The 26,496-nt window shown below is 37.0% G+C and overlaps 1 protein-coding gene across 1 annotated transcript in view; it reads left to right on the top strand.

Moving 5' to 3' along the window:
- Positions 1-26,496, top strand: part of LOC128661735 (ankyrin-3-like) — a 410,167-nt gene that overhangs the window by 109,497 nt on the left and 274,174 nt on the right. Inside the window, 1 exon segment of the mRNA XM_053715956.1 lies at positions 1,300-1,401. Within this exon segment, the coding sequence (XP_053571931.1) occupies positions 1,300-1,401 (102 nt within the window).

Raw genomic sequence — 26,496 nt, 5'->3', positions numbered from 1 at the left:
GAAGGGGAGGGGAGAAAAGGGAGGAAAAGGAAAGAAGGAAGGGAGGGAGAGAAGAGAGAAGTAGGGAGGGAGAGGAGAAAAGGGGGAGGGAAAGAAGGGAGGGAAAGAAAGGAGGGAAAGAAGGGAGCTAGGGAGGGAGTTAAGAGAAATAAGGGAGGGAGGAAGGGAAAGAAGAGAGAGAAGAGGAAGGGAGGGAAAGAAGAATACACTTTGAAGCAATCACTGCCCTTTACATGAAACAACATACAGTAATTAGGAAGATGGAAGAAACAAGAGAGGTGCCTGTGTGTACCAGTAGATAACCAAATGATAATTTTCAAAGAGCCCTAATCAGGGTACTCACATTTGCAAAGAGCACTCAGACAGTGCTATTGGAAACAGGCTGGATGTTTGATAGCAACCCAGCTCACTGATTGCAGAAACAAAATGACATCAAATTCAGTATACTCACATTTGTGAAGAGCACTCAGACAGTGCTATTAGGCAGCAAACCAGCTTACTGATATGATGGCAACACAGGCACTGGAACACAGGTACTCCAAAATATATAGAAGAGTCTCAAAGGGTAGAGACTATAAACTAAAACTGCAGAATGGACTGCAACAAATGCAGCCTATAGCTCCCTAAGGAGTAACAGGTAGGTAGGAAAGGCACAGTTCCAATGTATAATAAACAACATTTTAAATTGATTTATTGTAAATCAAAAATACAAAAAATACAGATAAAAATATAAAACAATGGAACCAGAAGGAGGGTAGCTAGCAACCCCTGCCTTCTGGTTCCATTATTTTATACCACTGTCTGAGTGCTACAAATGTGAGTATACTGAATGGGAATCTACACTGATATATTTTTGGTTTATTACTGGTACACACAGTGTCTTATCTTCTCCAGGTTTGATGTCATTTTGTTTCTGCAATCAGTGAGCTGGGTTGCTATCAAACATCCAGCCTGTTTCCAATAGCACTGTCTGAGTGCTCTTTGCAAATGTAAGTACCCTGATTAGGGCTCTTTGAAAATGATCATTTGGTTATCTACTGGTACACACAGGTGCCTCTCTTGTTTCTTTCATCTTCCAGATTCTTTGACAATCACATGTGAGGAGAGTGCAGCATTACTGTAACATGATAAACTAGTCCTATTTGTGATAACGTAGTGCTATTTAATTGAATTACATATTTTTCAATGCTCCTTGAGCTTCAGGTGAGTTGTTTTTGCACAATATTATAGCGTTAGCATTTATGTTTAAGCATTAAGTTTATACCTTGCACAGTAATGTGAGACCTGTTATTATTGCAGGCACAGGAGACCCCTCTGCATATTGCAGCCCGAATTAAAGATGGGGAGAAAGTGGCTGAGATGCTATTGAAGAGTGGTGCAGATGTAAACATGGAGCAGGAGGTGAGTGCATTGTGGTTATGCTACATCACCAATTTGTATTCTAGGGGGTAGATTTACTAAGCAGCGAATGCTGCAATCTACCCCCGATGTTTCCCGCTCGCTGGAAAGATAAGTTAAGAAGCAGCGGTCGTAAGACAGCGCAAGTGGCCAATTGGCCGCGAATGTGCAAGGGCGGCATTGCACAATCATTTCACAAACGATGCCGGGAGGACATGATTCGCTACAGCAAATCATGTCTGTCCGGTATTTGATAAATCGGCCCCTAGGTATTTAAATGTATGTATTAAATAGCAGCAAAAGTGTTAATCCAGATCACCTGTACTTTGTCTTTAGAATATTATGCACCCGATGCACTCTAACTTCAGGACTTCTGATATTGCGACTCTGTTAACCCCCACCCTCAGACAAATACAGAAATTCAAAAGCTACTCAACATAAATAATTTTTATAATTATCTATACTGATACATCAGCACAATACATAAAAGTGTAACACTCTTTTGCAAGCACACAGTTAGATTATAACAACAAAATAGAGGGGGCGCTAAAGGTGCAGGGGTAGATAATACAGAACAATTCAAATATCACAAGGACCAAACAAAATAAAAATAAAAATGAAAAAATATATATATATGAAATAAAAACCTTTGAATCCTTGAATAAAGGATAATACAGAGATCAACGTCTTTCTTTGAAATGTATGACCGGATGACCGGAGAAAATGGGATATAGAATGTTCATATGTGCGCTGCCTCCTCCTCACCGACTGGTCCGGGTATAGCTGAAAAAGTACAAGAAGACAGAGGGGCGCCTCATGTGTGGTATAATCAGATGGTATGATACAGAACAAACAGAATGGAGCCAAATGAGTACTCACATACTATTGAAGCACACCTATGTGCTGGTAGAGACAAGCTGCAATTTCAGATAGGTGTGACAGGCAAAACTGTGTAGCTGGTGAGAGATTAAAAAACAAACAAAGAAAGCACTACATGTGCAGACCATTAAAGGTATAACCGGCAATATCTCTTAGATGATACAGATGGGTACTCACATACTCCTGTAGCACACTTATGTGCTGGTAGAGGCAGGCTGTAACTTTATGACAGGTGTAGCAGCTCACCCTAGATGTAGATTCTTGGTTGTGCAGGGGTGTAGGTCCCAGTGAGCAATCAGCAAAGGCAGAAGGTAGGAAAAGAACTCCACTCAGAGTACATTTAAAATAAAATGTAACTATTTATTAAAAACAAAGATAAAAAAACAACACAGCAGTTGTTTATGATGAGTGGATAAAAGGGTATACAGTGGCACCCCTCAAATGCAACGCGTTTCTCGGTTAGAACCGTTTCATCAGGCATATATTCATTCAACATCCTACCTCTGCCTTAAATAACAAACTAACAGTTATCCACCTCCTTACAAAGGGGTGTGTTTCCTAATTGATATCTAACACCTGTCTGATGACATCAGATCTTCTAATTGCAACAGTTTTTCACATAGAGTAAAAACCACATTATACACATGTAAAGTATTTTAGCAATAGTATCCTATACTAAACAATAATTAGACAATCCAATAGAACACTGTATGTTTGCATTTAAAGAAAAAAAAATTGGTATTGACCCACAGTTATCAAAGGGTTATTTGATCTATTTTCCTATTCACACAATGTTTATAATTCAAAATATATATTGGGAATGTTAACTTCTATCCATAGTCAAAAACCCGGCTAGATTTAAACATATTGTTAGTATGAGGAACAACCTACTGTGCGTTAGACCCGTATTAAAAAAAAATATATATATAATAAAAAAATAAATATATATATATATAATAAAAAATTAATAAAAAAATATATATATATATATAAATAGTAAGAAGTTAGGCGTGTATATTTATATATATATAGGCTGACGTGGGTGTATCTATCGGGGGGGGTGTGAAGGCAGCCGATGAGCTGACATTAGTAAATAAAGTATATAGTAAAATGTGGGTGTGTACGTTTACAAGTGCTGTGTGGAAACAGTAAATGGGCTGACGTGAGTGTATCTACAAGGGGGTGTGTTAAGGCAGCCAATAAGCTAACATTAGTGAGCATGTGAACCCTAGATACTGTGTGAAATACACCTCTTTATAGCGGACCTGGTTACATGTATCTGGCAAAAAAGGCTACATAAATATAATATCCGTGGTGAAGTGCATGCACATTAAGCATTTAGTGTCAAACCCAAAAGTATATTTTAATGACACACAAATCAGTAAGAGAACGAGAATATCAATATTCTATGCTATACAAAGGATAGGATGCACTAACTCGTATAATAATGCAGATTTTTTTTTTTTTTTGCGTCTAGGGAGAGCCCTATAATCTCTCTAAACTTAGCGTGATGTATTAGTGAAAAGACACGCTCTTCGAAGAGATGCTATTTATCTAAAATAGAATAAATAAAAAGTGATAACTATGTGTTTAATGGTATATAATCTAATGATAAAAAGACTGGCCTCTTAGAAAGCCCAGAGTAAGACACCAAAGACACCCTATTTGGAGGCGTGCAACTCCAAAGTGAAAAAATCAAAAGTAGAGTCAAATAATCCATAAGGGACCACGAATGGTCAAATATGTAAAAACAAATGATAATACTATATCTAACAGTGAATTGACCAAGAGATCATAATATATCCAATATATATCATAATAAACCCTAAGGCATCCTACCATAACAAGACATAAAGTAAACAACTAAACTAAAATAACAAATATTACAAGTATCCAAAATTTCCAACCCTAACAAAGCAAGCGGTTAACTACCACCTAGACTAAATAATTATTTAAGTCAAATGACTATAGATAATCTGAAAGTATAGTACTATATAGATTGATTTAAAAAGCTGCCAGATCGAGAACCTCGTTTAAGCCAGAGGGAAACAGAGATTGGAACTTATAAATCCAATATGTTTCCCTCTGGCGTAGACGAGTATATCTGTTAGAGCCAACCTCATATGGTATGTGTTCAAGGGGAGTAATGGAAAAGGTATGGTGATGTCCTTGATGCTGTATCGTACTATGTCGAGAGATACTATGTTTTAGTGACCGTTTTTTAATATTTCTTAAGTGCTCACTCCATCTTGTACGTATCTTCCTGCAGGTGCGCCCTAAATACTGCAGACCACACCTGCATGTCAGAACGTAGATGACAAATTCCATACTACAATCTATTCTGTTTCTAATAGGAAACACTTCCCCTGTGGTATGACACTTGACAGAGGAATGTCCATGTGTGATGTAGCTACACATAAGGCATCTTGTTTTATTACATCTATAGACTCCTAATCTTCTTTTCCCATTGACTGAAGTTTTTTGAATTTGTGTACCTTTCCTCCTTGATACTACTATCTTACTAGGAGACAATTTCTGTTTTAGAGTGGGTGCCCTACGGAATACTATCCGTGGATTGTTACCAATGCTATTCTTAAGGATAGGATCCTTACGTATTATAGGCCAATGTCTTTTTAAGGTTTTTCTGATAAAAGTGTATTCAGAATTGAACTGGGTTATAAAAAGAGGATCTTTGGCAAAATTATTCTCTGATCTTTTTTGACCATTTGGGCGAGGAGCTAGAATGGTACTCCTATTTTCTTCTCTCGCTTTCATATAGCTATCCTTAATTAATTCAGAGGGATAACCTTTTTCCCTAAATCTGGTGATTAAGACCTCTGATTGTATATCATATGATGATAATGTACTGCAGTTTCTTCTAATCCGCCTAAATTGACTGTAGGGGATGTTGGTCTTCCAGCTATTCAAAATGGAAGAGTTAGTAGAGCATTTGTCAAAACGGTGATAGTCCCAGGACCACGCCAAGGTCTCTCCCTCCTGGATCCCCAACCTACAGCCATACAATGCATACCTTCAACCAAACACCCTGCAAAACTCACAGCCCTGGGTGCTCACCAGCAATCACAGGCAGCTGCACAGCTTTCAGTGACCCAGGCAGTTAACCCCCGACAACCTTAGGTGCAAAAGCATATATAGGTATAGATATATGCATAAACACATATTTATATGTATTTATTTCATGTAATTGGCAAGAGTCCATGAGCTAGTGACGCATGGGATATATATTCCTACCAGGAGGGGGCAAAGTTTCTCAAACCTCATATGCCTATAAATACACCTCCCACCACACCAACAACTCAGTTTTACAAACTTTGCCTCCTATGGAGGTGGAGAAGTATGTTTGTGCTTGATTTTTATGATTTCTTCTATGATAAGTGCTTCTAAGCATTCTGAAACCCATTTCCTCTCAGAGTACAGTGTTTGTCAGAGGGATGTGAAGAGAGTATCGCCTATTGATTTTAAGGTTTCTCTCACGGGAAATCTTTTCAAGGGTTCTCTGTTATCGGTCGTAGGGATTCATACCATTGCCTCTGCTGATAGTTTTCAGTACTGATTTGGCTATCTGCTATATGTGGATGGGTGTCTTTTCGGTAAGTTTGTATAATTATTTAAGACACTATCAGCTATGGTTTGGCGCTTTATGTATTAATATAATGTTTTAACTATATGTATTTGAGAGAGTAGACAGAAAGTAGTATCCCACGTTAATACTGAGTTAGAAAGCGTGTCAGATAATGAATTAACCTGTCTGGTGTTCGGGTCTTACATAAGCACACTCACCCCAAGTCCAGATTGAAGTATATTCATTCCGTGTTTGTGGTATGCTTTAAAGCTGTTCTGGTAAGCTGTTCATAGCAGCTCACTGGGGCTGTACGGGCTGAGAGCTTACTCAGCAGGCATCCATTGCCATCATCGGGTCTGTCTCTCTACCTGAAATCCCGTATGCGGTGACGTCACCATGACAAGAGAAAGGCTGAAGCAAAGGGGTGTGAGGTGAGCTGTCTTCGCCCGGTGCTGTGAATCCTTTAGAGGAAAGGAGACTTGAAAAGCTAGTATCAATCAGATTTGAGGAAATAAGTAGAACAAGTCTCACTGAAGTAAAAACATTCCTTTATTCAGCATCACAAAGATAAAAAATCTGGAACAGTCACAGATACAAGGTGGGTAAGAGGGCGTAGCACCAAATGGTGCTACGCCCTCTTACGCACCTTGTATCTGTGGGTGCTACGCCCTCTTATGCACCTTGTATCTGTGACTGTTCCAGATTTTTTATCTTTATGATGCTAAATAAAGGAATAAATATACTTCAATCTGGACTTGAGGTGAGTGTGCTTATGTAAGACCCTGACACCAGACAGGTGAATTAATTATCTATTTGACACACTTTATAACTGAGTATTAATGTGGGATACTACTTTCTGTCTACTCTCTCAAATATAAGTAAAATACATAGATTTAAAACATTAAATAATGCTGCTTTTTTCCTAACGCTGCTAATACAAGTCTTGTAGGTATAGGTGTATCGCACACCTTTTTGGCCGTCACGCAACGCCAGTAATACACTTTTTAAAAAGTCCTTTTTCAATGGCACTCCCATAGCACCGGTATTACAAATATGCCTGGGAGGCCAAAAAGTGAGCGGTACACCCTATATTGACAAGATCCGTACCGCCATCTGAAGTCATTAGATATGAGCTTTACGTTACAAAGCTGTAACATAAAACTCATAACTAAAGTGTTAAAAAATACACTAACACCCATAAACTACCTATTAACCCCTAAACCGAGGCCCTCCTGTATCGCAAACACTATAATAAATTTATTAACCCCTAATCTGCCGCTTCGGAGCTCGCCGCAACTATTAAAATGTATTAACCCCTATTTCGCCGCTCCCAACATCGTTGCCACTATAATAAACCTATTAACCCCTAAACTGCCGCCCTCCCGCATCGCAAACACTATTTAAATATTATTAACCTCTAATCTGCTGTCCGTCCACACCGCCGCTTTAATAAACCTATTAACCACTAAACCGCAAGCCGCCCACAACGAAATATACTAAAATAAATTATTAACCCCCTAAACCTCTGACCTCCCACATCACTAGCTCTACATAAATATATTAAACCCTAATCCTAAACCAAACGTAACCCTAAGTCTAACCCTAACCCTAAGCCTAACACACCCTAACTAACTTAAATATAATTAAAATAAAATCTAAATAAACCTTACAATTATTTATTATTTATTTTAATTAGGTAGCTAGTAAATAGTTAATAACTATTTACTAACTAGTCTAACTAGTTAAAATAAATACAAACTTACCTGTGAAATAAAAATAAAACCTAACATAGCTACAATATAACTATTAGTTATTTTGTAGCTAGCTTAGGTTGTTTGTTTTTTTACAGGTAAGTATGTATTTAGTTTAAATAGGAATTATTTAGTTAATAATTGTAAGGTTTATTTAGATTTATTTTAATTATATTTAAGTAAGGGGGTGTTAGGGTTAGACTTAGGCTTAGGGTTACGTTAGGGTTATGCTTAGGGTTACGTTAGGGTTAGGTTTCGGATTTCATAACTTTAGTATAGTGGCGGCGACATTGGGGGCAGCAGATTAGGGGTTAATAATTGTAGGTAGGTGGTGGCGATGTTAGGGGCAGCAGATTAGGGGTTAATAACTAATGTAGGTGGCGGCGATGTTAGGGGCAGCAGATTAGGGGTTAATAACTGTAATGTAAATGGCGGCGATGTTAGGGGCAGCAGATTAGGGGTTAATAACATTATGTAGTGGCGGCGATGTTAGGGGCAGCAGATTAGGGGTGTTTAGACGTGGGGTTTATGTTAGGGTGTTAGGCTTTTTTTTGCCGGCTCTCCCCATTGATGTCTATGGGGAAATCGTGCACAAGCACGTCAAAGCAGCGCTTGATTTCGGTGCGGTATGGAGCTCAACGTCACCATATCGCCCGTACAAGCCTGCTTTTTTAAACCTCTAAAAGCAGCGCTATAGGGAGGTGAAATAACGCAGAAAATGATGCGGTCTTTAATTTCCCTATAGCGCTCAAAACTCGTAATCTTGCTGAATGTTATTAATCCTCTTTAAATCTGGATTTTAAGATATTTGCTCTTGAGGTTTTTTCGTATTCAATATACTGTCTGTATTATATTCTAGAGAATGGTTATCCTGATTCACTCTTGGGACTGTACTACTATTTCTATGGAGTTTAAAAGTGCATATACAGCGCCAACATCCAAACAGATACAAGCTCCCAAAGTGTGACCCCTAAAAACTCAAAAAAATGAATATTAATATACAAAGAGGGAGAGCCAGCTATAGGCTAAAGCAGTGATTTTCAACCAGTGTGCCGCGGCACACTAGTGTGCCATGAGAGATCCTCAGGTGTGCCGCGGCAGACTGACACACTGACATTTTTTAAATTTTGCTTGTTTTTTTATTCTAGGCCGTTTTTTTTATTTTGAGTGAGATGATAAATGAGGGTAACTGCACATGGCATGACAGCAGTGTGTATATATATATATATATATATATATAAATATATATATATATATATATATATACACACACATATATATACATACACACACACACACACAGTATTAGGCTACAATGTGTAATTTTGTAAAGTTTTGGATGGTGGTGTGCCGCAGGATTTTTTTAATGTAAAAAAGTGTGCCACGGCAAAAAAAGGTTGAAAATTACTGGGCTAAAGTATCAGAATAACAGAATAATATAAAAATATTAAAATACATTTATTACATTCACATAAACTAGGGTACCCTATGTTCATATAACAATCCAATTGAAAACAATTAAAAAAAATAGTTAAAAACAATAGAGTAAGTGCCCCTCAGGAGAGAGGGGAATACCAAAACATATAAACCCCAAAAAAGTGTATTAAAAGTCGCAAATGATATAAAAAGTCTTAATAAGTGATGATATCCTTAACAAATGTCCTGTGTAACAGTTCTGGTGCCCTTGTGAATCCAATTAATCCTTTGTGGATGATGGGGTATCCAAGAAACCAAAAATCAAAATAAAGATGGTTATCAAAAATATAAGATAAAAATCAAAAAAATAAAAATAAAAATTGTTGAAAAGTGAATAAAGTGAAAAAAGTGAATAAGAAATCCAATAGGATCCAAAAATTGCAGTACCTGTGAGAAACAAAAATCACATAGTACAATAACGCTAATATGAATATAAACTTAATTGAAAATAGGCTTACCCTATATGTAAACTCGAGCAGTGACTACTTATAACATGTACATCAACGCATTTCGGCCCCAAAGCTGGGCCTTTCTCAAGATGTCTACTGCTAGTAAAAGTATGGCTTAAATAGCCTATAAGGACCAATCAAGATGGGTGTAATTTCCCGCCTTAAATTGCCATTACATGTATCATGACAACCCTCTAATGCCCTTAATAAAGATGGTGGCCACTGGCTCTTTTACTTCTTGTAATTTCCTGCCTTAAAATGCCATTACATGTATCATGGCAATCCTCTAATGCCCTTAATAAATATGGTGGCTACTGACTCTTTCACTTCCGGTATTAGACATATTATTATTATAGGCTGATTCCCCCTATTCATTAAGTTCTGGAATTGAGGATTACAAACCTTTGTTGTAGAAACTCCATATTATCATATTGGTCTGGATTGTTAATCCGTTCTTAATATTGTATTCTATGAAAACGCCACGTGGCAACTACGTTACATCCGGGTGACGCGTCACTTCCTTTTTTTTTTGGATAGCACGTCACGTCCGTTTTTTCGTAATGCATGTCAATTCCGGTTACGGCTCTGAGGTCACAGCCGGTTGCATGATGGAATTCTGGGACATGTAGTTCTGATATATAAAGAGGATATTGATTTATTGTCAATTTATACTAATATGCTCGAGTCTACATTAAATCTACAATAAATACTAGTATTAGGGATTGTCCATATCGGTAGGTATATACCTCTAATGTAATTCACATTGTGAATACAATACATTTATAAATAAGAACAATAGGATAGAGTACAATTAAGAGTTTATACAATTGGATGAAAGGTAATGATAAAACCACTTACATTTATTAGACAGAAAATCTCACTTAAAAGAAGATATTTTCTAAAACATTATAGAAATGACATTAAAAACAAAATAGTTTTATAAAAAACGGTGAGATGTAAAAACATATTGATGATTCATACTGAGTAGAAGTATAAAAAATGAAAGTATATGAAGTATAAAAAGTGAAAAGTGAATCAAACTGTAGGAGGGGAAGTTGTATCAATAAATTGAAATTGAAATGTATTTAAAAATTAAAGTTGTATCAAAATAATTTAGTTAAAAAGATGAAAGACTTTAAAATCAGCATTTAGGCCCTGTGGATATATACTTTCTATGTAAAAAATCCATTTTGCCTCAGCCTGTAGTAGTCTTTTACCATAATCTCCCCCTCTCCATTGTTTTGGTACTTTACCTATAGCCATATATTTGAGACTTATATTTTTGCCTCCATGTTTGTCTTGAAAATGTTTGTATAGTGGGAAATCATCTCTATTATGTTTAATGGCTAATAAATGGTCCCTGATTCTGTCCTTGACACTCTGTGTTGTCTGTCCAACATATTGGAGGCCTCAACCACATTCTAACAGATAAATTACCCTTTTGTCCTGACATCGAATGATATCATTGATCATAAAAACCTCTTGGCTAATATTTGATTTAAATGTCACCCTTAATACCATGCTGGCAAGCTTTACACCATCCGCAAGGGAAGAAACCTTTTAGTCTCTCCCCTTTAATATTAGTCTCAAATAATCTGTTTTCTGTTTTTTTTTGTAGACTTGGTGCTAGCATTTTCTTGAGGTTTTCAGATTTACAATAGATAAATTTTGGGGCATTATTTAATTTTTCACCTATTATATTATCTTGTTTCAATAGGTACCAATTGTTCTTAATTATACGTTCAATTAGAATACAATTCTCACTATATTTTGTAATCAGTGGGACAATTATCTCATTTTCATTTTCACTTAGTTTATTCTTATTTTTATTTTTATATACCAAAAGAGATTCTCTGTCTATTGTATTGACAGTTTTAATGGTATTCTCTAACACATATTCTGAATAACCTCTTTCCACAAATCTGTCTTTCAGAAGACTCGACTGTTCCAACCACTTTTCTGCCTTTGAACAATTTTTCTTAACTCTTAATAATTGTCGCTTTGGTATGTTGTTTTTCCAAGTAGGGTGATGGCAGGTTGATTGATGAATGTAGTTGTTACAGTCGACTTTTTTAAAAAAGGTGGAAGTTTCGATTTTACCATTTTCTATCTCTATAAATAGGTCTAAAAACATTATATTAGAATGCCTAAATTCATAGGTAAACAAGGTTTTGTTCATTTTTGTTCATCACTTCTATTGTAAATTTCAAGTCTTCCTCAGTGCCTTGCCATATCATAAAAATAGCATCAATATATGAATGATAGCACCAGATCCGTGCTAGCTAGGCAGGAGTCCCAGAATATGGTCTCCCACTTGCCCATATATAAATTCGCATAGCTAGGCGCGAATCTGGTCCCCATCGCTGTACCACATAATTGTTTCTAAAACTTATCTAAGTTAAAATAATTATGGATTAAAATGTATAAAATACCTTCCATAATAAAATGTATTTGTTCCTCTGCCATTGTATTATCTTTATTAAGGAAATATTGTACAGCCTCTATTCCCTCTTTATGGGGTATACTTGTATAGAGGGACGTCCCATCACAAGTTACTAAAATATATTTTTTATCACAAGTTATTCCATTTAAAATATTCAGAAACTGTGTGGAGTCCTTCAGATATGAGGGTAAAGTGCTAACATATTTTTGTAACTTTTTATCAATATATTGTGATAAATGACTTGTTATGGAACCAATACCTGAAATGATCGGTCTGCCAGGGGGATTAATGAGTATTTTGTGTATATTCAGCAGATAATAGAAGATGGGAATTTTGGGATATTCGATTTTCAAATATCTACAGTATATTCTTTCTCATTTAGAACCCTGTCCAGTTTAGTCCCTTCTAATAGTCTATCTAGTTCTGTCTTGAATCTCATTGTTGGATCCACCCTTAGAATCTCATAGGTATTGGAATCACCCAATATTCTCTTAGATTCAGTTACATATGCTTCCTTGTCTAATAGCACAATACCTCCTCCCTTGTTGGACGGTTTCATTATCACATGTTTGTTATTCTCTAGGCCTTTGAGGATTTTTATTTGCTTCCTCAAGAGGTTTTGTCTGTGTTTATTAATCTTGTGTGGTTTGAGTTTCTTAATTTCATCACATATCACTCTTTTGAATGCCTCTATAGCCCCTCATTTATGGTAATTGGGGTAGAAAGTTGATTTGGGCTTGAGGTGTGTGTGTATAATTCTATCCTCTTGTAAATTTATATCTGTATGTGTTCTAGCAGTATTGTCCCTTTGTTGATTTTCTACTGCTGTTTTTTAAAAATACCTCTTTAAGGTCATTTTCCTTACCAGGTCTTTGATATGTGTGTATGTCTGAAACTTATTAAGACCCTTAGAGGGTGCATATGAGAGGCCCAAGTTTAAGACTTGTGTTTCTTTCTCTGTGTGAGTTGTAGCACTCAAATTGTATATTCCATTTGAATGGGGCTTAGTATTAGGGGCACTTGATATCAGGATTTGGTCTTTCTCCTGCTTAAACTTCCTCTCTTTTTTATTCTTGCGCCCCCCCCCCTTCCCCCCCCCCATGTGTTTTCTTTTTTGTTGTGGGGTGTCATGGGTTTCTATAAAGCCCATTTTCCTTTTTCCCATTTGTTTCTCTTTCTCTGGGAATGTGCTTGGGTCTAGCTCTAAAAAAGATTCCCTAGATGTAGAACCTTGGTTCTCTCCTCTTGTTGTAGTTTTAAATTGTTCAGATGTTCTATAGTTTTGGTCATCATTCCTATTTGTGATGAACCTATTATCTATATCTTGGAAATTCTGTCTCCAATTTGTATTTGAGGGGTTTTCATGCTCCCGTCTTACGTTTGCATTAGGGGTATGACCATTCTTATGTGCATATCCTGTATTATGTCTATTGTGGGGATATGTATATTCAGATCCTTTTCTGAAATTAGTATTGGGAATATTGCCATTCTTATTACTATATACCATATTTTGTCTATTTTCATAGTAGTTATCACTCCTTTCAGGAAATCTGTTGTTAAATCTGACATGGGGATTGTATGTGTGATTCCTATAGGGACCATGATTAGTATTGTACCCACTATTTTCATAGTGTCTGGGGTTCCAATACTGTCTTTGTGTTGGATCAGGTCTAGCTCTATTATCATTCCAATGGTTTCTTGTTTTTATGTTATTGGAATATTGTCTTGGCATTTGTTCAAAATTATTGGCATCTCTATATATATTTTGAGGCTGTCTATTGTCATTTGGCTCCACCCTTTATTAAGCCTCGGCTTACTTGGCTTTTTATAATTGACAGTTTTCCAACCTTGATTGTTGGTATTTTCTAAGACCTCATCTGAATGTGGACCCAAAATTGTGTTTTCATTGGTTAATTGTTCTTCCTTTGTGTTAGGGTTAAGTATTTTATTAATTTTCTTAGACTTTTTAAGTATAATGTCATCCTTTAACTTTTTAACCCTTGTGTATAGCTGATCTTGTTTCAATTTATAAATATTGGTGTTTTTAAGGGGTTCGACTTTACTTTCCTCCTCTTTGATCTCAAGATCCACCTTAACCAATATTTGGTCTCTATATTCAATTATAATCCTTATTGGTTTATTTGAAGCCTCAAGAAATGTCTCTTTCCACTTCTGTGAGCTAATTGGGTCTTCTAGATCAAAGGCACATTTTTTGTCAATGATAAGGCCTTTAGGTACTATCCCTAATTCTAAACATTTTCTTAAAATGTTAAAAAAAGAGACTTCAGCTCTATATTTAACTTCCATTATCAATAATTTTACTAAACTCTTGAAAATACCTTCCATATTGGTAGGTTGGTTATTTGTCTCCTCTCCAGTCTCAAAGAGGGCTTTTTTTATATCTTGTCCCATATCAGCTCTAAGAGCACTGATGGAGGGTAAAACCTCTTCCATATTAAATACAGTCCTCTAAAGAAACTGGAGATGTCGACAAAAAATAGGAGCCAAGGAGGCCCCAAAATTTAACACAAATGGTTATAAAAATACTGATATATATATATATATATATATATATATATATATACTGATAACAAGTATGCTGAATTAGTAGTGATGTCGTGAACCTAAAAATTTGGGTTCGCAAACGGCAAACGTGAACTTCCACAAATGTTCGCGAACCGGGCGAACCTCCATAGACTTCAAAGGCAGGCGAATTTTAAAACCCACAGGGACTCTTTCTGGCCACAATAGTGATGGAAAAGTTGTTTCAAGGGGACTAACACTTGGACTGTGGCATGCCGGAGGGGGATCCATGGCAATACTCCCATGGAAAATTACATAGTTGATGCAGAGTCTGGTTTTAATCCATAAAGGGCATAAATCATCTAACATTATAAAATATGAGGAAAAAATGGAAAAAAACACACGTTTTCTAACTTTGACCCTCAAAATCTGTTACACATCTACAACCACCAAAAAACAACCATGCTAAATAGTTTCTAAATTTTGTCCTGAGTTTAGAAATACCCAATGTTAACATGTTCTCTGCTTTTTTTGCAAGTTATAGGGAAATATATACAAGAAGCACTTTGCTATTTCCAAACCACTTTTTTTCAAAATGAGCGCTAGTTACATTGGAACCCTGATATCTGTCAGGAATACCTGAATATCCCTTGACATGTATATATTTTTTTTAGAAGACATCCCAAAGTATTGATCTAGGCCCATTTTGGTATATTTCATGCCACCATTTCACCGCCAAATGCGATCAAATAATAAAAAAAATGTTCACTTTTTCACAAACTTTAGGTTTCTCACAGAAATTATTTACAAACAACTTATACAATTATGGCATAAATGTTTGTAAATGCTTCTCTGGGATCCCCTTTGTTCAGAAATGGCAGACTTATATGGCTTTGACGTTGCTTTTTGGTAATTAGAAGGCTGCTAAATGCCACTGCGCACCACACGTGTTTTATGCCCAGCAGTGAAGGGGTTAATTAGGGAGCATGTAGAGAGCTTGTAGAGTTAATTTTAGCTTAAGTGTAGTGTAGTAGACAACCCAAAGTATTGATCTAGGCCCATTTTGGTATATTTAATGCCACCATTTCACCGCCAAATGCGATCAAATTTAAAAAAAACTTAATTTGTTTTGCAATTTTAGGTTTCTCACTGAAATTATTTACAAAGAGCTTGTGCAATTATGGCACAAATGGTTGTAAATGCTTCTCTGGGATCCCCTTTGTTCAGAAATAGCAGACATATATGACTTTGGCGTTGCTTTCTGGTAATTAGAAGGCCGCTAAATGCTGCTGTGCATTACACGTGTATTATGGCTAGCAGTGAAGGGGTTAATTAGGGAGTTTGTAGGGAGCTTGCAGGGTTAATTTTAGCTTTAGTATAGAGATCAGCCTCCCACCTGACACATCAGACCCCCTTATCCCTCCCAAACAGCTCCCTTCCCTCCCCCACCCCACAATTGTCCCCGCCATCTTAAGTACTGGCAGAAAGTCTGCCAGTACTAAAATAAAAGGTTTTTAAATTTGTTTTAATTTTTTTTAGCATATTTACTTATGCTGTGGTGTAGCATCCCCCCTTAGCCCCCAACCTCCCTGATCCTCCCCAAAACAGCTCTCTAACCCTCCCCATCTGCCTTATTGGCGGCCATCTTGGGTACTGGCAGCTGTCTGCTATTATTTCACAGTCAAAAAAGTGTTGGTTTTTTAAATGTACACTACTGTTACACCAGATATGAGTGATGGCACTGGGCAAGTGGGCACAGTATACGCTGTGAGCCTGACACACACGCTGGCAGGCAGGCAACTGCATTTAGATTACACAGGAAAGAAAAAAAAAAAAGCAGACTGATGTTCTAGCCCTAAAAAGGGCTTTTTGGGGTGCTGTCCTTACAGCAGAGATCAGATGAGTCCTTCAGGACTGTAGTGGACACTGAATACACTAGCCTATCTATTGATTTCCCTATTAAATCAGCAGCAGCTACACTGTCCCTCCTCTCACTAAGAACGCAGCTTCCGATTGAATCTAAAATGGATGCTGTCCAGGAGGTGGGAGGGTCTGGGAGGGAGTGTCTGCTGCTGATTGACTGGAATGTGCCTGCTGACTGTGAGGTACAGGGTCAAAGTTTACTCAATGATCACGAATAGGGGGCGGATCGAACATCGCATATGTTCGCCCGCCACGGCGAACGCGAACATGCTATTTTCGCCGCAAACTATTCGCCGGCAAACTATTTGCAACATCACTATGAATTAGTAAATGGTAAAAATGTGGCAGCTATTGTATAACAAGGGGTATAAGAGATTATAGTGTTTAAAAGTGCATATACAGTGCCAACATCCAAACAGATACAAGCTCCCAAAGTGAGACCCCTATAAACTAAAAAAAAAAAATATTAATATAGAAAGAGTGAGCGCCAGCTATAGGCTAAAGTATCAGAATAATATTAAAATATTTAAATACATTTATTACATTCACATAAACTTGGGTACCCTATGTACATATAACAATTCAATTGAAAACAATAAAAAAATTAGTTAAAAACAATAGAGTAAGTGCCCCTCAGGAGAGAGGGGAATACCAAAACATATAAACACAAAAAATGTGTATTAAAAGTCCCAAATTATATAAAAAGTCTTAATAAGTGATGATATCCTTAACAAATGTCCTGTGTAACAGATCTGGTGTCCTTGTGAATCCAATTAATCCTTTGTGTATAATGGGGTATCAAAGAAATCAAAAATCAAAATAAAGATGGTTATCAAAAATATAAGTAAGGGGCACTTTATTGTTTTTAACTAACTTTTTAATTGTTTCAATCGAATTCTTATATGTTCATAAGGTACCCTAGTTTATGTGAATGTAATAAATGTATTTTAATATTTTAATATTATTCTGTTATGCTGATACTTTAGCCTATAGCTGGTGCTCCCTCTTTCTATATTACTATTTCTATTGAGATTGGTACTTATTTTCAGGATTCTTTAGAATTTGAATATAACCTTAGTAGAGCATATTCACGTACTGTTTATATTTTTAGCTCAGCTTTATCTGTGGCTGACATTACTGTTCTCTCAACCTTTGTTGAACAGTAAGCATAAGCAGTTTCAGATTCTCAAGTATATAACTCTGTTTATTTACTTCAGATGTATTCATTTAATTATGTTTACTATATCTATTATTATGATTTCAAATATAATTTATTATTTCTATCTTGTTAGGATAATAATTTTTTTGATTTCTATTATCTCCACTATTGCTGGAGGTATAGAGTTTTTTCTGCCCTACTTTTAGTCCGGGGTTGTAGATCAGTTGGTGAATGTCCTGACTGCAAACGCTTGTTCTAGATGCAAGGGTTATAGATTCATATCCCGGCAGGGTTAATACAGCCCTTTGGCCTTTGAGGTCAATTTATTGTGTACTATTTATTTGGGTAATAATAACAACTGTTTTTATCAGCTGCTAATTTGTTTAACTCTGTGTAAGCACTGAAAAAGTGTTTTTTGTATCTTTCTGGGAGAAAAACGCTATATAATTACTTTTTATTAGACTGCATGAAGGTGCGGTTCTAAAACCAGTCCTTCTGGTGGGGGCAGATTAAATTGTTTTTGGATTAATTCAGTCCAAAATCTATATTATTCTTAGAGTTAGAATAGATTTTTAGAATGAGACCTTCGATGGGAAGATTCTTTCTTTCTCAGTACACTCTGGGAATTTTTTTCAGGAATGATTTTACCAGTTCTTTAGCAGGAACAGGAATTGGGTTTCTATTCAAATCTATTCTTTGTCCCAAAGAAGGAAGGTTTATTCAGTCCAATTTTGGATCTGAAGACTTATATTGTTTTGTTAAAGTTTCAACTTTGAAGTTGGCGATTATAAGGACTATTATGCCTATTTGTTCAGCAAGGTCATTTCATGTCCACTCCATTTTACAAAATGTTTATCCTCATATTTTATTTCATTCAGACCACTTGTGGCTTCTGAGATTCTCTTTTTAGATGAGCTTTACCAATTTGTCACTTTTCCATTTGGTTTAGCGACAGCTTTATGAATCTTTTCAAAGGTTCTGTGTGACCTTCTTTCTGTAATAAGACAGTAGGGTATTGTGGTGTTTCCTTATTTGGATGGTATCTTGGTATTAGCTTAATCTTTTCTTTTATTGGAATCGCTCATGAATCAACTAGTTTTGTTTCTTCAAGACATGGTTAGAGGATTTAATTTACCTAAGAGTTTTGTTATTCCTTAGACAAGGGTCACCTCTTTTTTGGGTTTCTAGATGGACTCAGTGTTTGGCCTTAGCATGTAATATCAACACTCAACTCTCTCTGATTTGGTGATTAGACTATCATTGTTTTATTCAGGGGGCCTCCTTTTCTTAATCCTTCCTGGACTGTATTCTTAATGGATGTAAGTCTTACAGGTTGGAGAGCTGTCTGAGGGTCTCTGACAGCACAAGGGGTTTGGAAACTTCAAGTGGTGATGTTTCCAATCAATATTTTGGAGCTCCGTGCTATTTTTAGAGCTCTTTCAGGCTTGGCTTCTTTTAGGAGAGAACTTTTCATTTTGCTTTCAGACAGACAATATCACAACTGTGGCATATGTCAATCATCAAATAGGGACTCACAGTTCCTTAGCAATTAAGAAGTATCTTGAATGCGTTCTTAGGTGGATTTCATCCCCTGTCTAATTTCTACGATTTATATCTCAGGTTTAGACATTTGGGAGGTGGATTATCTCAGCAGTCAGTCTTTACATTTGGGAGAGAGGTATCTCTATACAGATGTGTTCTCTCAATTTCCCAGGTACCTTTTCAGGTCTAGGGATCCTCAGGCGGAAATGGTGGATGCATTAGCAGTGTCTTGGTTTTGCAACCTGGCTACATCTTTCATCAGCATGGCCTCTCATGTTTGCTATGTGGATCTTGTTTGTATGTCCAGTTGTCATCCTTGGCCGCTTTCTCTTTGGCCAACCCTCTTGTTTTAGGGGCTATTTTTCCATCGGGATTTCAAATTACTAATTTGAAGGTATGGAAATTGTTTAGTGTTTAGTCATAGAGGTTTCTCTGACTCAGTTTTTATCACAATGTTGTTTCATGTGGTGCAAATGATAACAGTACAAGGCATTAGTGTACAGAAGCCATGATCTTAGCAGAGAACCAACAGAAACAGGAAATGCAAAACAGGAAACAAGTGCAATAGAAATAAATCATAGAGTTGCATATAAACTAAACATAACACCCATAACATCTCCCTCTTTTATTGTTAATAAATCAACATTGTGAAATTTGGATGAGTCCTTGTAATAACACAACACAGGTTAAGTCTCTTGGGCGGTTGTGAATGTCTGCCACTATGGGTGAAGACTGGCCCTCCTTGTACAAAGAGTTTCTTAGCCCTCTCTGAGGTTACTGGGCTCTTCTCTATACTTGCTGCCATGCTCATTGCTTGACTGCCATGAGGTATACCTGCTTGCTCAGGACTGTCATTAATATTAGTCTGTGGCATCACCTCTGTATATTCCTTACTTCCATTGGGTTAATGTGCCCTTATAATATGAGATGAGCCTGGTCGGTCAACTGGATATTGAGAATCAGGCTGCTCAGCCACTCTCAGATCCACACGATTGCGGCGATAGAGGTTTCCTTCAATGTCCACAAGATAGGAGCATGGTGCAACTTTTTGCAGACAGGTACCCATTCTCCAATGACTTATTCGATCACTAGGCAGTGGTTTCATATGGATTAGTTCCCCAATATTCAATTCAGGCAAATCTTTGGCAGATGTGTCATATCGTGCCTTGAACACTTGCTTCTTAAGTCGTAACTTTTCTGGTATACCATGTATCAGAGAGGGTTCAAGTAGCTTGTTGGCAACTAGTAAGGAGGTCTTTAATCTCCTTGACATCAGTCTCTGTGCCGAACTACTGTCCATGCCCTCAGTTGGAATGGTTCTCCAATGTAAGATGGCCTTCTACCATCACTTTGTGCTTTCTTGCATACATTTTTAATAATCTTCACAGCAGATTCAGCTTTGCTGTTAGCCTGTGGATGATGTGGTGAAGAAGTCACATGCTCAAACTCCCATTCAGTGTCAAATTTCCTGAATTGTAAGCTTGCAAACTGAGGGCCATTATCAGAGATTACTTTATCTGGTTGTCCATGACATGCAAACTGTGCCTTGCACCTCTTAACTGTAGTTTCAGTGGATTAGTCAGGAAGAAGTTAAATTTCCCAGAAATCTGAGTAATGATCGACTAATATCAGATACTCTTTTCCTGCGTAGTTAAATAAGTCTATATTTACGATCTGCCAAGGACGTGTGGGTATCTCATGTGACATCATGGTTTCTTTTTGTTGCAAATGTGCATATTCATTGCAAGTTGGACAATTGCTGACAAAGTCTTTGATTTCACCTTGTATGTTGGGCCAGTAAAGAGTATCACAAGCTTGTCTGTAGCATGCCTCACCCCCAATGTGACTTGAGTGTATGCGTAATAACATCTCTGCTCTTAGTGACTTTGGTATTATGACTCTTGGATCTTTGTATAAGATACCATTTTGTATGCTGATCTCATCTCTGAAGGACTAATATTCCTTCACAATTGCAGGTGCTGCATAATTTTCATCCGGCCACCCACTCAGAACAATAGACTTCAGTGCTTGTAAAGTTGCATCTCTGTTTGTGTGCTGTATGAGCTGATGTAGCCGCTGATCCGTGACATTTAGATAGTCTGCTTGATTGACTTCAGCAAAGAAAGTTTGTTCCTGTTGCAGCAAACAAACTGTATGATGCTCATGCTCATGTAGCTCTGCTCAGGGTATCACTGATATACATTTCACATCCTGGCTTGTAGACAACATTGAGGTTGTAATGCTGCAATGTAAACATCATGCTCTGCAAACGCTTGGGAGCACATAAAAGGGGCTTTTTAATTATGGCTATTAGTGGTTTGTGATCAGTTTCAGCTCTGATTGTATCCCGGCCATAAAGATAATGATGAAAATGCTGGCAAGCAAACACAATGCTTATACATTCCTTTTCAATTTGAGCATAATTCTGCTCAACTGATGAAAGAGCTCTGGACACATATGCAACTGGCTGACCTTCTTGCAATAGACAACATCCTAGGCCATTTTTGCTTGAGTCACTTTGTATTGTGAAAGGCTTTATGACATCGTAATATTTCAACACCGGGGCAGCGCTGACCAACCATTTTATATCCTCCACTGCCTGGTCATACTTGGGAAGCCAGTGCCAAATTGAATATTTTCCAGAAGTCTTCTCAATGCCTGACACACCTCAGACAAGTGCGGCATGAATTTCGCTAAGTATGTGACAATAAAACGCTGTACCGCTTTAGTGTCCCCTGGCTGTGGCATGTCCACAATGGCTCTAATCTTATCTGGGTCAGCTTTTAAGCCTTGTGAAGACAGGATATGTCCATGGAAACAAACTTCTTGAACCTTGAACTGCAATTTCTTTATGGAATCGGAATTAAGGTAGGAAAAATCTAATTGGCTGATTGAACCAATCAGATTGAGCTCGCATTCTATTGGCTGATCGGATCAGCCAATAGAATGCGAGCTCAATCTGATTGGCTGATTGGATCAGCCAATCGGATTGAACTTCAATCTGATTGGCTGATTCAATCAGCCAATCAGATTTTTCCTACCTTAATTCCGATTGGCTGATAGAATCCTATCAGCCAATCGGAATTGAAGGGACGCCATCTTGGATGACGTCCCTTAAAGGAGCCTTCATTCGTCGGTAGTCCGTCGGGAAAGAAGGATGTTCCGCGTCGCCGGGATGAAGATTGAAGACCCCGCTTGGAAGATGACATCGCCCGGATAGAAGACTTCTTCAGCGCCGCTTGGAAGATGACATCGCCCAGATGGAAGACTTCTTCAGCGCCGCCTGGAGGATCACTTCATCGGATGGAAGATTTCTTCCGCGCCCCTTGGAGGATCACTTCTGCCGCTCAGGATCTCCTCTTCAGTTCCATTGGTGGCTCGGCTGAGTGAAGACGACTAAAGGTAGGATGATCTTCAGGGGATTAGTGTTAGGTTATTTTAAGGGGGGTTTGGGTTAGATTAGGGGTATGTGGATGGTGGGTTTTAATGTTGGGGGGGGGTTGTATTTTTCTTTTACAGGCAAAAGAGCTGTTTTCTTTGGGTCATGCCCCACAAAAGGCCCTTTTAAGGGCTGGTAAGGTAAAAGAGCTTTGAACTTTTTTAATGTAGAATAGGGTAGGGAATTTTTTTATTTTGGGGGGCTTTGTTATTTTATTAGGGGGCTTAGATTAGGTGTAATTAGTTTAAAATTGTTGTAATAATTTTTAAATGTTTGTAACATATTTTTTTATTTTTTGTAACTTAGCTTTTTTATTTTTTTGTACTTTAGTTAGTTTATGTAATTGTATTTAATTGTAGTTATTTGTATTTAATTTATTTAATGATAGTGTAGTGTTAGGTTTAATTGTAACTTAGGTTAGGATTTATTTTACAGGTAATTTTGTATTTATTTTAGCTAGGTAGTTATTAAATAGTTAATAACTATTTAATAACTATTCTAACTAGCTAAAATAAATACAAAGTTACCTGTAAAATAAATATAAATCCTAAAATAGCTACAATGTAATTAGTAATTACATTGTAGCTATCTTAGGGTTTATTTTACAGGTAAGTATTTAGTTTTAAATAGGAATAATTTATTTAATGATAGTGTAGTGTTAGGTGTAATTGTAACTTAGGTTAGTTTTTATTTTACAGGTAAATTTCTCTTTATTTTAGCTAGGTAGCTATTAAATAGTTAATAACTATTTAATAGCTATTGTACCTAGTTAAAATAAGCAGCGAGATCGGATGAGTGATAACTCTCACAGTCCACTGCTCATCGCCCCGTACTTGGTGCGCGGCTTTTTGACAGATTTATTGATAACTTAGGCAAATTTTTTCAGATCCGCGGCGATGGTAGGCGAGCTTAGGCAGGCTTATTGGGCCGGCGAAGGCAGGAAAGTTGACACGTTGATAACTATCCCCCCATGTTTCATGTGGTGTAAATGATAACAGTACAAGGCATTAGTATACAGAAGCCATGATCTTAGCAGAGAACCAACAGGAACAGGAAATGCAAAAATGGAAACAAGTACAATAGAAATAAATCATAGAGTTGCATATAAACAAAACATAACACACATAACATATGTTGCAGGCTTATAAGTCTGTTTTAAGGAACATGCATTATCAGGTTTTGAAAACCTATATTTTATGGTGTTCTTCTCATAAATTATCTTGGCATTCTTTTTAGAATTCCTAGAATTTTACAGTTTCTTCAGGATGGTTTGGATAAAGATTTGTCTGCAAGTACTTTGAAGGGACAAATCTCTGCTCTTTCTGTTTTATTTCATAGAAAGATTGCTAATCTTCCTGATATTCACTGTTTTGTTCAGGCTTTGGTTCATATCAAGCCTGTCATTAAAGTGAAGGTCAATTTTCATGTGAAAGTGCACAGTTTTTTAAAAAAAACTATTAAAAACAAGGGCACTTTCATTCATGAAAATTGACATTTCAGCCGTTTTTTTAAAATATACTTACCTTTTCTTCTTGAAGCCACTCCAGTGCTTCACCAGCCCGTCGCAAGCCTCTTCATACGTTAGCAATGACGATTCCAGCATCCTCTAATCACGGCTTCCCCCCCGGTGTAATCATTGCCTTAGGCAACGCCGTGATTAGAGGAAGCCGGTTTCGTCATGGCTGGGTAAGTAAACCAGGAAGAAGCAGGCGGGGCATCGTTTCAGAGCAGCGATCCGGCGTTTCAGAAGAACAAGGTAAGTATTTTTAAAATGCGGTGCAATGTCAATTTTCATGAATGAAAGTGCCCATGTTTTTAATAGTTTTTTTAAAAAAAACAGGCACTTTCACATGAAAATTGACCTTCACTTTAAATCAATTTCTCCTGCTTGGAGTCTTAATTTGGTTTTAAATGCTTTGCAGGCTCTGTTTGAGCCTATGCATTCTTTGGATATTAGACTACTTTCTTGGAAACTATTGTTCCTTTTGGCTATCGCTTCAGCTAGAAGAGTTTCTGAATTGTCTGCTTTCTCTTGTGAGTGTCCTTTTCTGATTTTCCATCAGAATAAAGCTGTTTTATGGACTTCGTTTAAATTTCTTCCTAAGGTTGTGAATTCTAACAACATTAGTAGGGAAATTGTTGTTCCTTCTTTGTGTCCTAATCCTAAGAATACTCTTGAAAGAACTTTAAATTCTTTGGATGATGTAAGAGCTTTGAAATATGTCAAAGCTACTAAAGATTTCAGAAAGACTTCTAGTCTATATGTTGTTTTTTTCTGGTCCTAGGAAAGGTCAGAAAGCCTCTGCTATTTCTTTAGCATCTTGATTAAAGATTTAGATTCACAAGGCTTATTTGGAGGTGGGACAGTCTCCGCCTCAGAGAATTACAGCTCATTCTGCTAGATCAGTCGCCACTTATTGGGCTTTTAAGAATGAAGCTTCGGTTGATCAGATTTGCAAAGCAGCAGCTTCGTCTTCTTTGCATACCTTTACTAAATTTTACCATTTTAATATATTTGCTTCTTCTGAAGCAGTCTTTGCTAGAAAAGTTCTTCAGGCAGCTGTCTCAGTTTGATTCTTCTGCTTATGATTTAAATTTATTTTTTGTATGGATTTAATTTTCAGCAGAAATAGCTGTTTTTATTTTATCCCTCCCTCTCTAGTGACTTTTCTATGGACTTCCACATCTTGGGTATTTCTATCCCATACGTCACTAGCTCATGGACTCTTGCCAATTACATGAAACAAAACACAATTTATGTAAGAACTTACCTGATAAATTAATTTCTTTCATATTGACAAGAGTCCATGAGACCCACCCTTTTTATGGTGGTTATGATTTTTTGTATAAAAGCACAATTATATTTCCAGTTCCTCTTTTTGTATGCTTTTTTTACTCCTTATTTTATCACCTCACTTCTTGGCTATTCATTAAACTGAGTTGTGGGTGTGGTAGGAGGTGTATTTATAGGCATTTGAGGTTTGGGAAACTTTGCCCCCTCCTGGTAGGAATATATATCCCATACGTCACTAGCTCATTGCCAATATGAAAGAAATGAATTTATCAGGTAAGTTCTTACATAAATTATGTTATATATATATATATATATATATATATATATATATATATATATATATATATATATATATATATATATATATATATATATGTATAAATCCAAAGGCAGAAAAAGGCACTCACTGTTCATAATAAAATGTAACTTTTAATATGCAAAGATTAAAACGACATAACGTTTCGGTGTTCACATAACACCTTTGTCAAATGTCAAAAAAATAGTTATAGACAACTTAATGCCCAACCACTCACCTATCATACCTTAACACACACATCCTTATATACAATATTGCTTGGCGCTCCTGTACGCTGATCTGCCCTGTGCGCAATGACGTCATGACGTCGCTGCGTCGCGTAACGTGACCACATGGTGTCACGTCGCCCAGTCAGGCTACCATAGCAACCGGTATACAATACCACCATAGCTATATCGGGCTAATAGATCCCGGTTTCAAAAGTGAATGGGCATAACAGCCCATCACTAACGTACTAGGCACTACATATTGGTCTATAGTTACCGACCACAGCAACACGTGTTGCTCACAGTGAAGATCATGTGACAGGGGCGCAAACCATTAAAAATCATAATCCAGTGTAATTACAGTTTAAAAAACAATCAATCATGGATAGCAGGGACATGTGAATGATGCATTGGTCTAATAACAGCAAATCTACATGGATTGGATCAAGACCAATCCAATTCATCTGCCTAAGGTATATTATTCCCCCACTATTTTTCTGCATTCTAAACACATATTTATTCTTGCCTCCTGGAGCATGATCAGAAACCCGTAAGGACCCACTAGGATGAAAATCCATGTGAATGGTTCTGGGTGACTTAGCATGCATCCATTAT

Source organism: Bombina bombina, chromosome 5 (assembly GCF_027579735.1).
Source record: "Bombina bombina isolate aBomBom1 chromosome 5, aBomBom1.pri, whole genome shotgun sequence".
NCBI classification, from domain to species: Eukaryota; Metazoa; Chordata; class Amphibia; order Anura; family Bombinatoridae; genus Bombina; species Bombina bombina.
The sequence above is the reverse complement of the archived record's forward strand: the minus strand, read 5'-3'. Positions and strand labels throughout refer to the sequence as shown.